This window comes from Pelodiscus sinensis, chromosome 1, assembly GCF_052426305.1.
Source record: "Pelodiscus sinensis isolate ZL-2025 chromosome 1, ASM5242630v1, whole genome shotgun sequence".
In the NCBI taxonomy this organism is placed as follows: Eukaryota; Metazoa; Chordata; order Testudines; family Trionychidae; genus Pelodiscus; species Pelodiscus sinensis.
In genome coordinates this window covers 67,690,001-67,703,982 of record NC_143052.1, presented here as the reverse complement: position 1 = coordinate 67,703,982, position 13,982 = coordinate 67,690,001, and the positions used below count along the sequence as shown (strand labels likewise).

Here is a 13,982-nt window from a genome sequence, read left to right as displayed (position 1 = left end):
AGTTCTATTTTATAAAGACTTGTTTTAATAGAAAATGAAAGTGTGATTTGATTCGAGTCACGCTGCTCTCAAAATACCCACTTTGTTTTCAGTGGATGGCAAGGCTGTTCGATGGTGGGGAGTGTGTTGTTTGGTTTTGGTTTTTTGTTCAGTTATCAGATTGTATTCACACTTGATCTGGACAGTGCTGTATGCAACAGATACAGATGTTTGGTTTACATTTTGGACTACTTACTCTCTTAAAATGGACTGAAATCCACTTCTTCCTGTCATGCAAATGCAACTATTTTTGTCTGGAGACAGTGAGTGGCAACAACAACTTTCTTCTCTGTGATTTTTTTTTTTTTTTTTTTTTTGCCATTTCAAATGTTTGGGTTATTTTAAAAATTCTGACTATCTACCATGCAGTTGCATTTTTGAAAGCATGTCACTATATAATCTATTTCACATGTAGTCCATCTGAACTATTCACTTCAGGCCAAATCCCAGGCAGCTATCAATACCTTTTTTCAGTTTTATCATTAAATCCCAGCAGTTAGCCAAGATGTGAATTTTTTTATCTGAAGGTGTTGTTTTGTGGAAGCATTTTGTGTTAGGATAATTTAGTGGTTGTGAAAGGCTATGGTCTGATACACTAAATTCTGAATTTTTATTTACTTTATTCACTCATCTACTATAGACTGAAACAATTCAAGCTTCCTGTATTTCAGTCTAGAAGATCCTTCTCTAAGGGTGAGGAAGTGATTTAGTCTCCATGCGGAATAGTGATAGAGATGCAGCCGTGTTAGTCTGTTGTAGCTGAAACAAAAGACAGGACTATGCAGCACCTTAAAGACTAACAAGATGGTTTATTAGGTGATGAGCTTTCGTGGGCCAGACCTACTTCCTCAGATCAATATGTGGAAGAACATTGGCACAACCATATATACCAATAAAAAAAAATGAACATATAAAAATGACGAATCAGGTTTAAGAACAGAGGAGGGGTAGGTTAGTGTCTGTGAGGTAATGACATTAGGGGTGATAATTGGGGAAGCTATCTTTGTAATGGGTGAGGTAATTAGCATCTTTGTTAAGACCTGTCTCCATGCAGGTTTAATTTACTGAAGATTGCTAATAGGTATGTCTTTCTCACTACAGCCCTTTCACCGTGTTTGTGAAAAGTAGAGAGACTCCTTATTAATTATTGTTTGGAAACCTTAAGGAAATACTATTTGTGTCCCCTTGCTCATGTATTTTAAGGCTACAGCAGAGAATCTGTTGCTATCAACCAACCTCTCATTGAGGAGGAGGGGATATAACTGCCTCTGGACCACTTTCACAGATGTAGCATTCAGGGTGAGGAATAAGTACCATTATAAAACAAAACTAGGATCATTTTCCAAGCTGGTAAGTACTTTAAAAAAAAAACAGGTTGAGGCAGGCAGTGCCTACATGCTGGAGATATTCTTATAACAAAGGACCTGTCGGGTGAGGGTGGGCAATAAGCTGGAAGCGATGTAGACCCGGACACTGTTTCCTGTAGCTCCCATTGGTCAGGAACGGTGATCCACAGCTAAGGGGAGCTTCAAGTGGCTGTACCTGCAGAGGTGCAAGTAAATAAAGCAGCAGCAACCCACCAGGGGCTAACCCTGGTGATTTTTGCCCAGTATTGTTCCCTCTATGCTGTGTAGCAGCACAGCTTCACAGGTGATTAATGAGCCCCGCCAGTCAGCTCCCTGCACAGAGCCCTGAGTCTCTGTCTGGGCAGGGCTGATTAATCACCTGTGAAGCTGTGCTGCCTTGCAGTTTAGAGGGAACACTGTTGCCCACCACTGCTATAGGGCAATACTGAAATGGATTCCCACTCAGCTAACAGGAAATCTGCTGTATATTTGGGGGCTTTTTTAACCTGGAGGTAACTAAAATGCATGAGCTATCCTGAGGTGAAAAAAAAGCACTTCAGCTGAGGTAACAAGGTGAGGTAGCACTATGTCCCATCTCCCCTCCCCAGGGTTGACCTTGCCTAGCTGATATCACAGTAAAACCAAAGCACCCTGTCTTCACTGTGTTTTTACCTCAGGATAATACGCACACATTAGTTATCCAGAAGAAACAACACACCCACACCTTTTTTAGGCAATGAAGACAAGGCCATAGCCTCTTGCCCAGAAATAGGCTAGAAAGACTGTAGGAAAGAGAGTCAGCTGTGAGTGAGGAAGAAGGAGCTGACTTTTTAAGAGAATGTGAGTTGCTTCTCTTAATCACGTGTAGTGAAATACAGCACAGGCATCAGTGTGAGTAGCCTTGGCTCTAACACTTATGGATGTTTTTTGTTTTGTTTTGTTCATCTGTATAAAAAACCTTGATTATAAACAAAGAACTGCTGGTTGTATGGATAATTCAAATTGTCTTCTGCCTCTCATGAGAGGTAATAAGAAGATCCCCCTCCTCCCATGAACACACAGGCTGCATCTAGATTGGCATGATTTTCCGGAAATGCTTTTAACGGAAAAGTTTTCCGTTAAAAGCATTTTCGGAACAGAGCGTCTAGATTGGCACGGACGCTTTTCCGCAAAAGCACTTTTTGCAGAAAAGCATCCGTGCCAATCTAGACGCGCTTTTCCGCAAAAAAGCCCCGATCGGCATTTTTGCAATCGGGGCTTTTTTGGAGAAAACAAATCTGAGCTGTCTACACTGGCCCTTTTGCGCAAAAGATTTGTGCAAAAGGGACTTTTGCCTGAATGGGAGCAGAATAGTATTTCCGCAAGAAGCACTGATTTCTTACAGTAGGAAGTCAGTGCTTTTGCGGAAATTCAAGCAGCCAGTGTAGACAGCTAGCAAGTTTTCCTGGAAAAGCAGCTGATTTTCCAGAAAAACTGGCCAGTCTAGACACAGCCACATAGTCTGAACTTAAGCTAGTATACTCAAATATGAGCTCCTCAGAGCAGTAGGTAGACTGGTAAAGAGCTGCTTACCTCAGGTTACTCAGAGAACAAAGGATGAGACAAAGGAATAGCCACCCTTTTAAAATTCCATAGTGGTCTCCAATTGGGATTATGCTTTTTTGTTACATGAACACCACTGCAACTAGATTAAACCCACAAACTCATCATACATAAGCCATATTGCCACCAGCGGGTAACAGCTTTCAGGAACTGTTGGGATGGATTGGATTTAAACTAGCAACCTAGAGGTGAAAGCCTCAGTTCATTTTTAGTCCTTTGAGGCCGTTAGTCCCCTGGGACCACATGAAACTTTTTCACAAATGCGCAAAAGAAGAGAAGCTTCCTGATGAAGACTCAGACATATTGGAATTTTTGTACCCTTCCCTCTCTTCCCCACGCCGTAGCTGAGGCAACTAACAGCACAATAGCCTGTGAGAAACCCAAATTCCAGTATCTGCTGCATACTCGCCTAGCATGTGAGACCCCCACATACAAGTCCCTGCTCTTCCTGTTTTGGTGGGGGACTCAAATTTTGGTTTGCTTTATCCCTGGTGAGTGTCCTAACTATGGGGCTATTGGCTATTCTGCTCTATTGCTCGCTCCCTCTCCTCCAGCCTAATCTGGGACTTGAGAAATCCTGACAAAATTTTCATTGAAATGATTCCCTTTCTGCAACATATTTTGGTTTTGATGGGGGGGGAAAAGGTTCAACCACTTCTTAGACTCCTTTTGTTAGCAAACCCTGATCTTCATTGGCCTTTGATTAGGCCGCAAATAAATTAGAAAACACAACATGTTGTGTTAATGTCTGCTGCATTCCCCTTCCTCCCAACTAGAGGAAATGAAATGATGTGAACTATGTCTTTGTTTGCTAATGAAACTTTGTATTTGCTGCAGTGTCTCAGATTGTTGTTTTTCATGTTAGATTCTGCATGCTGGTAAATGCTGAAATGCTTTACGTTCATTAAGATTAGGCCCATTTACTCTGTGCAAGCAAAGCAAGTACATATATCTCAGACCCATAAAGCATCAGTCTGGAATTACACAGCAAATAAATGAGTCTCAGCCAGAAGTCCAGATTCCAGATCACTAAAGCTTAACAAACACCTTCGATAAATGTGACCTATTTTAAATGAAACATTTGTGTAATTTGACAACTGTCAATAATTCTCTCATTACACCAAATGAGCTTGTCATCCATGGAGACGAATGGATGGCTGAGCTTAATTTGCTAATAAAAACTGCAAAGGAAAATTTCAGCTAAGATAAAACTGATTCTTAAAAACACAGTGTTGCACTTTCTAACTTTTTCTTCCTTGAGTTCTGGTTTCTGACTGGCTGAAGCTTGAACAATTTTTTCTCTAACCTTATCAGAATGCTGCTTTACAATATGAGAACAGTGAACAATTGCCTTTTTGGATCACCATTATCCCCTCCATCTATTATATTTAATTTATTTTTAATCATGGGATATAATAGAAATAAAATCATTGGATTAAGCATTTATCTAGCAGTGGGAGCTCATTATCCTTTCACAACGTTCTGTTTCATTGACATTATATCTTCATCATAGACAGTTTCTTTGCCATCATTAGTCCTAAAATGGCTATTGGATTTCAAGAGTTTCTCCCTAATCCATAATAAGATTTACTTGTTAACTGTACAAAACAAAACAGAGATGTGCTTCTGTTGTTTTACTGCTGTAGAAGCCTTCTTTCAAGCTATTAGAACAGCTGAGAATATATCTAGACAATATAAATATTAAGTGCTTCTCTGCATGATTCTAATACAAGGAAGAAACCTCAATACCTTTGTAAATGTTGCTTATTGTGTTTCTCACAGTAGCTTCTTGTTACTTAAACGAGCAATGGTTACCTGACTCCAGAATCAAGTAGAATCTGTGACTCCTGTTCTAGTGATTTTCAGACCCACATAACGAAGCACCGGTATGGTACATTTTCTCTACAAAGCACTGAAAAAGGTTATCAGACTCCATTTGAAGGAGGAGGAGAAGAGTCAGAAAAACTTCTGTGCGAGGTCACGAGCACCTCTCCGGTGATATATGCCAGTTAATGGAGTCAGCACTAACATGAGTAAATAAAGAACTCCTTTGGCATACTGATTCCCTTAAGATTAGAAAACTGCTACTCTTTTGAATCATTGGCAATCACAGTTTAAATCTAATACTGGATTTTTCATCACCTTGTAGAATCCAGCAGTAGTCCAGAGGAGAGAGAAGATCTATTTGTTACCTTACAGATATCCTCAAAGAGGTGGCAGTTGTCTTTATAAATAATAATTATCCCTATAGATTACCTCTTATTTAAGGATAAGGTACTGATGTTAAGTAAGGCCTGCGGCAGGGACACACACATCCTGAAGATAAATGCATGGCTGTGCAGATGGTGTCTTGAGCAGGGGATGCTGTCCCAGAAAGGAGTGTTGGTTGGAAGAGATGGGGGTCATCTGACCAAGAAGGGGAAGAGTATCTTCACACACTGATTCACCAGCCTTGCAAGAAGGCCTTTAAACTAGGCCCAAAGGAGACGGGTTACAAAAGCCAACAGACAAGTGTAAAGTGGTAATCTTACAGTGGATTTGATGTTGGAGGGCATGGGAATGGAAAACTACTGTAGAATCATAGGAGAAGCAAGAAGGAAAACCACAAGAGAATTTGCTCAGCATCTTGTATGTCTATACACAAATGCAAGGAATACAGGAAAAAGTGGAACTCTTACTATACAAACTACATTTATGACATAATTGGCTTCACAGATTTGGTGGGACAAATCTCATGACTGAAATATTGGATAGGGAGTGGTATAGCTTGCTCAGAAAGCACAGATAGGGGTAAAAAAGGAGGAGGTGTTGCATTATACATCAAAACTATATGCGCTAGTTGTCAGATCCAGAAGGAGGTGAAAGGTAGACTGGTTCAAAGTCTCTAAGGCTATATCTAGACTACATTCCTCTTTCAAAAGAAGAATGTAAATTAGGCAAATCGAAAGTGCAAATGAAGCGCGGATTTAAATATACCGTGCTTCATTTGCATATTCTCGTCCGATCACTGTTTTGAAAAAGGCTATTTCAAAAGTGAAACTGCAGTCTAGACACGGTTCTTTCGGGAAAAACAATCTTTTTTGAAAGAACCTGTACTCCTGAAAAAATTAGGAGTACGGGGTTTTTTTCAAAAGAATTGCGTCTAGACTGAAATTTCACTTTCAAAATACCCTTTTTCAAAACAGCAATCGGACGCAAATATGCAAATGAAGCATGGGATATTTAAATCTGCGCTTCATTTGCACTTTCAAGCAGACTCGTTTACATTTCTTTTTCGAAAGAGGAATGTAGTCTAGATGAACCCTAAGTGAAGACAAAATGGTCCGGGGGAGGGAAACAGGAGTGACATCATGGAAGAGGTCTGTTATCAGGAGAAAGACAAAACAAAACAGAAATATCCAAAAACACAAGACCTGGTAGTAATGAGGGACTTTAATTACCTGGACATCTGTAAGAAAAGTAATATGGTAAAACACAAAATCTCTGTAGGTTGTTGGAATGTGTTAGGGACTACTTCTTGTTTCAGAAGGTGGAAGAAGAAACTCGGGGGGGGGGTACCTTTTACACTTGATTCTGACCAACATGAAGGTATTGGTATTTGGGAGAGAGCAATTATAAGATTATAGATTTCCTGATTCTAAGGAAATGAAGGCATGAATGCAGCAGAATAAGGACAATAGACTTAAAAACAGATTTTAACAAACTCAGAGAACAGACAAGTGGGGCTCTTTAGGAAGATAATCTATGAGAACAAGGTGTTCAGGAGAGCTGTCAGTTTTGCAAAGAGACAGAATTAAAGCAAACAGCAGCAAACTGTCCTACTTTGAAGGAAAGATAGGAAGGAAAGTAGAAGCTCAGAAGCTCTTTAATAACCTGAAAAACAAAGGGATCCTATAAAAAATGAAAATATGGACAAATTGCAAAGGAATAATACAAAATCAGAAAAGCTAAGACAAAATAAACAAGAGACATAAAAAAATAAGAAGAGGTTCTACAAATACATTAGGACCAAAAGAAAGACAAAGGGAAGCATAGGTCCACTAGTTATCAGGGAAACAGAGTTAATAATAAATGGCATCAAGAAAATTGTGATATTAAATTCCTATTTTCCTTCAGGCTTCACTAAAAAGGTTAATTGTGTCTGTGACGGACCCGGCGGGGTCCGCACTTGAACCTGCGGGGGGAACCCCCCCCGCGACGGGAAAAGCGGCCGCCGCGGCGGCCGAACGCACCTAGGCAGCGGCGCTGAGGGCCGGACACCCCGCAGCGCCGACAGGAGCGGGTAGCGGGAGGCGGGGCCGAGCACGAGCGGCCAGGAAGCGCCCGCCCCTGCCGCCCCGACTGACACTCCAACAGAACACCTGGGAGCACGCCAGGACGCCCGTGAAAGGGGCGGCGCCGGGGGGGCGGAGCTTACCACCCCGTCATCCCCCGGCGACCATAACAGCCGGGAGCGGCCCGGCAAGAGGGGGGAGAGTGCAGCGGCGGGCGCCCTGGCGTCCAGGAGCACCAAACCCCCATCCCTTGGGGCAACCCGGAGGGAAGGACTCGGCAGCTGGCGGCTCGCCCTGGGATGGGCCCGACGACTCCGACGTGGTGAGTGACCCTGAACTTGTTCCGCCAGCGGGACAAGTCAGCGGGGAGTGGAAGGAGCCCGAGGCGGGACCCTTTTGGTGCCCGTGGGTGGACGAGTTGAGGGCCGCAGCCCCGTCTGCCGCGGAGGGCAACAACCGGTCGCTGACCTCCGCTTAGGGCCTCGGGCTGGGACTCGGAGGGGAGGGAGGGCCCGGGTCCCCCACTCCCCTTCCCCTTCCACGCCACAACCCTCTCCTACTCCGCCAAATCGAGGAGCAGGAAAGACCAACGAAGGGGTCGCAGAGTCCCCCCAGTCCTTTGGGGGCTGAGGGGTGATCGCCCCCGCAACTAGAGACTACTACCAAGACCCTGGGTGGGACGACCAACGAGTCTAATTCAGACGGTGGGTACACTGGGCCCCGCCCCCTCCCCAGACTAGGGCCGGGATCGGCTGGGGGAGAAGGGGCGAGGTGCTCGCACCCAGAAAACCCAGTCACAGTGTCCCTATGCTTAACATAGTTAATATTAACAACAAACGGGAAGGGACACAAGCCAAAATAGGGAAACAGCAGAGTAAATAATATTTAGATAAATTACATGTATTCAGGTCATCAAGGCTGAAGAAATTCACCCTGGGATACTTAGGAATTAGCCAAACAATCTCAGATCCATTCATAATTATCCTTGAGAACTCATGAAGGATGAGTGAGGTCCCAGAGGACTGGAGAAGGGAAAACATGGCATCTGTCTTTAGGAAAGGTAACAAAGAGGACCCCAGGAATTTTAGACCTGCCAGCCTAACTTTAATATCCAGAAAGGGATCAGAAAAAAATCTGTAATAATCTTTTATAAGAACTTAAGACAATATAATAAACATAGATTTGTCAGCAACAAATAATGCCATACCAACCTAATTTCCTTCTTTGACAAGATTACTGAACCAATAGATGGACATGGGGGAGCTATACATCTGATGTATCTTGATTTTAGTAAGGCACAGTCCCATTTTACATTCTCATAAGCAAACTAGGAAAATGTCATCCATCTGAAATTATTATAAGGTGGGTATATATCTGGTTCAGAGACCATACTCAAAGGGTAGTTACCAATGGTTTGTTGTCAAAGTGGGAGAACATATTAAATGGGTTTCCAGGGGTCTCTCCTGAGTCATATACTAGTCAATATTTTCACTGATGGCTTGGATAACAAAGTGGAGAGCATGCTAATTAAATATGCGGAGGACACCAAGCTGGGAAGGGTTGCAAACACTCTAGGGGACAGGATTAGAATTCAAAGTGATCTTGATAAACTGGATAATTGGTTTACAATAATCAAGATGAAATTCAGTAAAAATAAGTGCAAAATACTACACTGAGGAAGGAAAATTCAAATGCACAAATACAAAATAGGAAATAACTGTAATATTCCTGTGATGCTGAGCCACTTAGTGTTAAGCAATCAACCAGCAGGCTGAGTGACATAAAAGCAATCCTTAAGGACATATTAGAAGAATACTGAAATAGTAAACAGGACTATTTCTTGTAGACAGTTTCCTTAAGCCACCTTAAATATACTAGAATACTTAATCTGTAGGCCTGTATTATTAGAGGATCAAAAGTAGGTACTTTTCTTTGTTTACCTATATGTTGTTAGAAGTTTAACAATGAGATCTAATTAGCTTGTAGATGATAATTTTCTGTTCCTGTCTTTAATGATTCATTGGGTATTCATTGGGTTCAGAGGGCAAAAGAGGATATTAACATTTAGATGGGACTTGTGTAATAATAATTTTGCCAAAACTATCTGAACTTTTTGAATGGTTAACTGCCTTATGCTAACGAATACAATTAGTTACTGGTGTATACCTAGGAAACAGACATTAGCTTCAAAGCAACAACGTACATTACCTATTCTTCATTCAAGAAAAGCCTGCTGTAATCATTTGCTGTCAAGGGGCTTATTCAAAGAACTTCAAATATATAGAAAGTTTCAGGCCTGGTCCTTTCTATCTTACAGTGTGTCTAGACTACAGGTTTTTTTTTTTTTAAAGTGGCCTTTTTTTGAAAAAACTTCCCGAGTCTAGACTGCTGCCACATTCTTTCGAAAGTAAATTGAAAGATCGTGGCAGTTTTTTCTACTGCAGAAAACCTCGTTTTATGAGAACTCAGCAGTTTTGTCGACGCTGATATACCTCATTTTACGAGGCATAACACCTTCTGTCGACAGAGTTCTGTCGACAGAAGGTGTTATTGCCTGTAGGGTTGCGTCTAGACTACAGGGTTCTGTCGACAAAGCAGCTTGCTTTGTCGACAGAACTCAATGTGTCTGGACGCTCTTTGTCGACAGAAGTTTTGTCAACAGATACTGTCGACAAAACTTCTGTCGACAAAACCCGATAGTCTAGACGTACCCCTAGATGTGATTATTCTTTGACAGAGAAAGTCTAAATTCACAAGACTAAGGTCTCCAGGACTACTCAGTATTAACCCCAAAATTATCATGAAAGAATATAAACAAAATCTGCACATAGACTAATACTGAACTAAGGCTTTTAAATGGATTCCAGAAGGATTTTTACAAATCAACAGCCTCACCACCACTGCTATGTAACTGACCCTATAGACTTTTTATCCTGAATAAGCATCATCAATATAGCCTCTGTCCCAGCTACCACTATCAGATACCACTGTCAGAGCTCCTGAAAAGAAAAGAATCTGAAGTTACGGTGGACCACAAACTGATGGTGCAGTTACAAAAAGGCTAATATACCATGGCATATTAATAGAAGTGTCATTGTGCTGGTGAAATTATCCCATTCTGCTTGGCATTGAGGTCTCAGCTGAAGTACTATGTATGGGTATGTCTACACTAGCCTCTAATTCGAACTAGGGAGGCTAATGTAGGCATTTGAAGTTACAAATGAAGCCCGGGATTTAAATATCCTGGGCTGTATTTGCATGGTCCCGTTCGGTCGCCATTTTAAAATTTCACTAGTCCAAAGTAACTGCCCTCAGCTACATGCAGCAGTGAAACAGTAATTCAAACTAAGTCCTTAGTTCGAATTAACTGTTACTCCTCATGGAAGGACTTAGTTCGAATTACTGTTTCACTGCCACGTGTAGCCACGGGCAGTTACTTCGGACTAGTGGAATTTAAAAATGGGGACCGGACAGGAACATGCAAATACAGCCCAGGATATTTAAATCATTTGCAACTTCGAATGCCTACATTAGCCTCCCTCATTCGAACTAGGGGGCTAGTGTAGACATACCCTATGGTTTGGGGTGCAGTATTTTTTAAAGGATGGGGATCAATTGCAGAAAATTCAAAGGTGAGCAACAAAAATGACTGAGTTTAGAAAACCTGATTTCTGAGGAAAGGTAAAAACAAATTGGTATGTTTAATCTTGAGCAAAGAAGACTGAAATGAGAATCTGATATTCTTCCATTTTATTAAGGGCTGTTATAAAGAGGGCAATGATCAATTTTCACTGAAGGGAGGACAAAAAATACTTGGCTTATCCTGCACAAGGGACATTTAGGTTAGCTATTAGGAAAACATTTTCATTATAGGGCTAGTTAAACACTGAAATAGTCTTTCAAGGTAGGTTGTAGAATCTCCATAATTGAAATATTTAAGAACAGGTTAGAGAAAAACCTGGTCAAGATATATTTGGTCCTGCCTCACTGCAGAGGGCTGGACTTGATGACCTTTCACAAGGTCCCTTCCAGCCCTGCATTTCTATGAGTCTGTGTTTTCAAGTGGCACTCATTTTATGTTGAAATTGCTAGCAACATTTTGAGCATCTGCACAGATATTTCAGCTGAAAGTGGTTTCAATATGTGTCTGAAATAGCTTTGCAGATGTTCTAAATGTTGCTAGTAATTTCCACATAAAATGAGTGCCACTTGATAACAAGAATCATAGAAATATGAAATCTCTCTGAAAATATATCTGAATATGGGAATGAGGAAGGCACATAATCATAGCGGGTTTTACATTGACACTTGACCACATGGAATGACATCAGGAGTCTCACTATTAAAACCTCTTTTCAAGGGAAGAATTTTTGTGGCACTCATAAGTAGTGGCAGGTATTAAGTTAAAATATCTTCCTATTTGAATTGTTAAGAGTTGTACATTTTTTGCAATTATTCAGTTAATTTGAAATATTTTTCCATTAAATATCTATAGTTTACAACTCAGAAGTCCTTTTAACAATAACGTATATTCTTCCCTCCCTTCTCAGTATTATATACATTCTATTGTTCAATTACAGGAGACAATCAATTGCAGAGTCATAAAAGGAAAAGTTGTTCTTTCCAGTATACATAGAAATATGGATCCATACAAGGGAAAAATTAGCAATTTTTTTTCAGACTCTATCAAGGACAAGAGGTTGTAAAGAAACAATAGGTATGTTTAGAATCATAATGAAATCATGAGCCATTTCTTATATGTAGCTTTTAAGTGAACAGTCTCTTTAAGTAAACAAAATCATTGTCAGGTAAGCTTTTAATAGCATATTTTACATGATATTCTCTTATGGAATTGCTGTTTGTAGGCCACCATATTTCTTGTTGAGTTTGCAAATTAGCATTGCCTTGTTTCATCCACAAGTTACAATTAGAGCTACACAATGATGCAAATCACTGACCAAGCTGCAGAGGGAAGATGGATGGCTCTAAGAAACTGGACCACATGATGTTGCTAGCATAGCCACAGAAGGAGCAGCGAACAGCAAAGCTGCAGTGCCACAGCCATCAAATTCCCAAATATCTGTTCATTTTGCTTAAAGCATCACACACCGTGTTCAGATCACTCCGAAGGTCCTGGACAACATTTTCTATACTTCTGGTGTCTTTCAGAATTTCAATGCTTTGCGTGTATGGGTTGAAATACACTGAAAAGGGACGATTGATTGATTTTGCAAAGTCCCTGAAAGAAAAAGAAAATTAACACCTATTTCTGCCATATCCAGAGAAGGGAAAATAAGATTTCATTTTTAAGACTCAAGGGAAAGAATTTACCTCATTTTTTCTTTGGCTTCTTCAAAACTTTCTGAGACAAAGTAAGCTTCCTGAAAAGTGGTAATAAGGCATTCTTGCAAACAAGTAGTCTTTGGATCAAATATTCTTACAGTGGCCTTGTCAGACAAAGCATGCTGTAAAATACATTACATAATTCGTTAAACTGTGTGTTATGAGGACCAGAATGTTATCTGTATACACCCAGCTTTTATATCACTGTTATTGTACACTCCTAGTCAATTTCTCATGTTTCACATACAATTGAATTATTCTGTTCATGATGAAAGATCTATTAGCTACTATCATTTTTCTACCCAAAGTTATTACTTTAAATAATCAAGGACAGTTCAGATATATATCTACCCTATAGGTATAGAAACATCCATCTTCAGATGGAAAATAGGAAAATAATAAAATATGTATTCCAGAAAAATTATTTATACAACTACATCATCTATATCCCAAAAATCTCTCTTAAATTATAAACTAATAATTACCTTTGCAGGTAAATAGACTCTGACTAAACCATTCACATAATCTGTGCCATCCACTTTCATGCCATTATGCTCATGCCATTTTCATTACAATGAGCTTAAGACTGGAGTTATATATTTAAGGACCATTACAGACTGCTCACTTCAAGCAGGCCTGTACTATGGGCTAAAGTCAGCATAAATTACCCAACTCCAGCTATGTGAATAACGTATCTGGGGTCAATGTACCTTATGCTGACTATCTGTGGTGTCTACACCATGTTGGGTTGACGCGAGAAACTTTCCCATTGACTTATCCTGTGTGTCTCATTCCGGTGGAGTACCAGAATCAATGGGAGTGTGTTCAGTGGTCAATTTAGCAGGTCTGGTGAAGATCCACTAAGTTAACCTCCAGTGGATTGATTGCCAGAGCACTGATCCACCCAGTAGTGAAGACAAGCTCTTAGTGTGCTCTGGTGAAATACCTTTCTAGTATTACCTTTCTAGTAAGTAAACTTGAGCAAAAATGCAAATAAATATTGCATGGAAACAAGAAGAAACAGGCGTATTTATGTACCAACAGACATTAGAAAGACAAGGAAAACAAATGTGACTGATTACTTGAAGAATAGCTATTAGAGCAATGTTCCTCCTCACATGATTGGCACATGGCCACTAGGAACAAAGACTCTGGATTTCAATGCTGGGAACTAGCTAGTGCAAAATTTTGAGGCAGCTCATCTATCTCTACTATTTATTTATATATTTGTTTATTTATTTATTTAACATATTTTACCCACCTCTGTATTTAAAATATGCGAGGCAGCTTACAATTTTTTTTAAAACACAATATAAATTGATATAAAAATAAAATATGAGACCCCCAGAGGGACATAAAAACATCTAAAAACATCTCA

At 40.3% G+C, this 13,982-nt stretch overlaps 1 protein-coding gene across 1 annotated transcript in view; it reads right to left on the bottom strand.

Annotated features, from left to right (window-relative positions):
• Nucleotides 1-11,785: 11,785 nt before the first annotated feature.
• The window catches only part of TPH2 (tryptophan hydroxylase 2), a 90,877-nt gene continuing 88,680 nt past the window's right edge, over nucleotides 11,786-13,982 (bottom strand). Inside the window, exons 10-11 of the mRNA XM_075919425.2 lie at nucleotides 12,593-12,726; nucleotides 11,786-12,500 (exon numbers count right to left, since the gene is read on the bottom strand). Coding sequence (XP_075775540.1) covers nucleotides 12,326-12,500; nucleotides 12,593-12,726 — 309 coding nt within the window. The 3' untranslated portion in view covers nucleotides 11,786-12,325. The remainder of the gene's footprint in view (nucleotides 12,501-12,592; nucleotides 12,727-13,982) is intronic.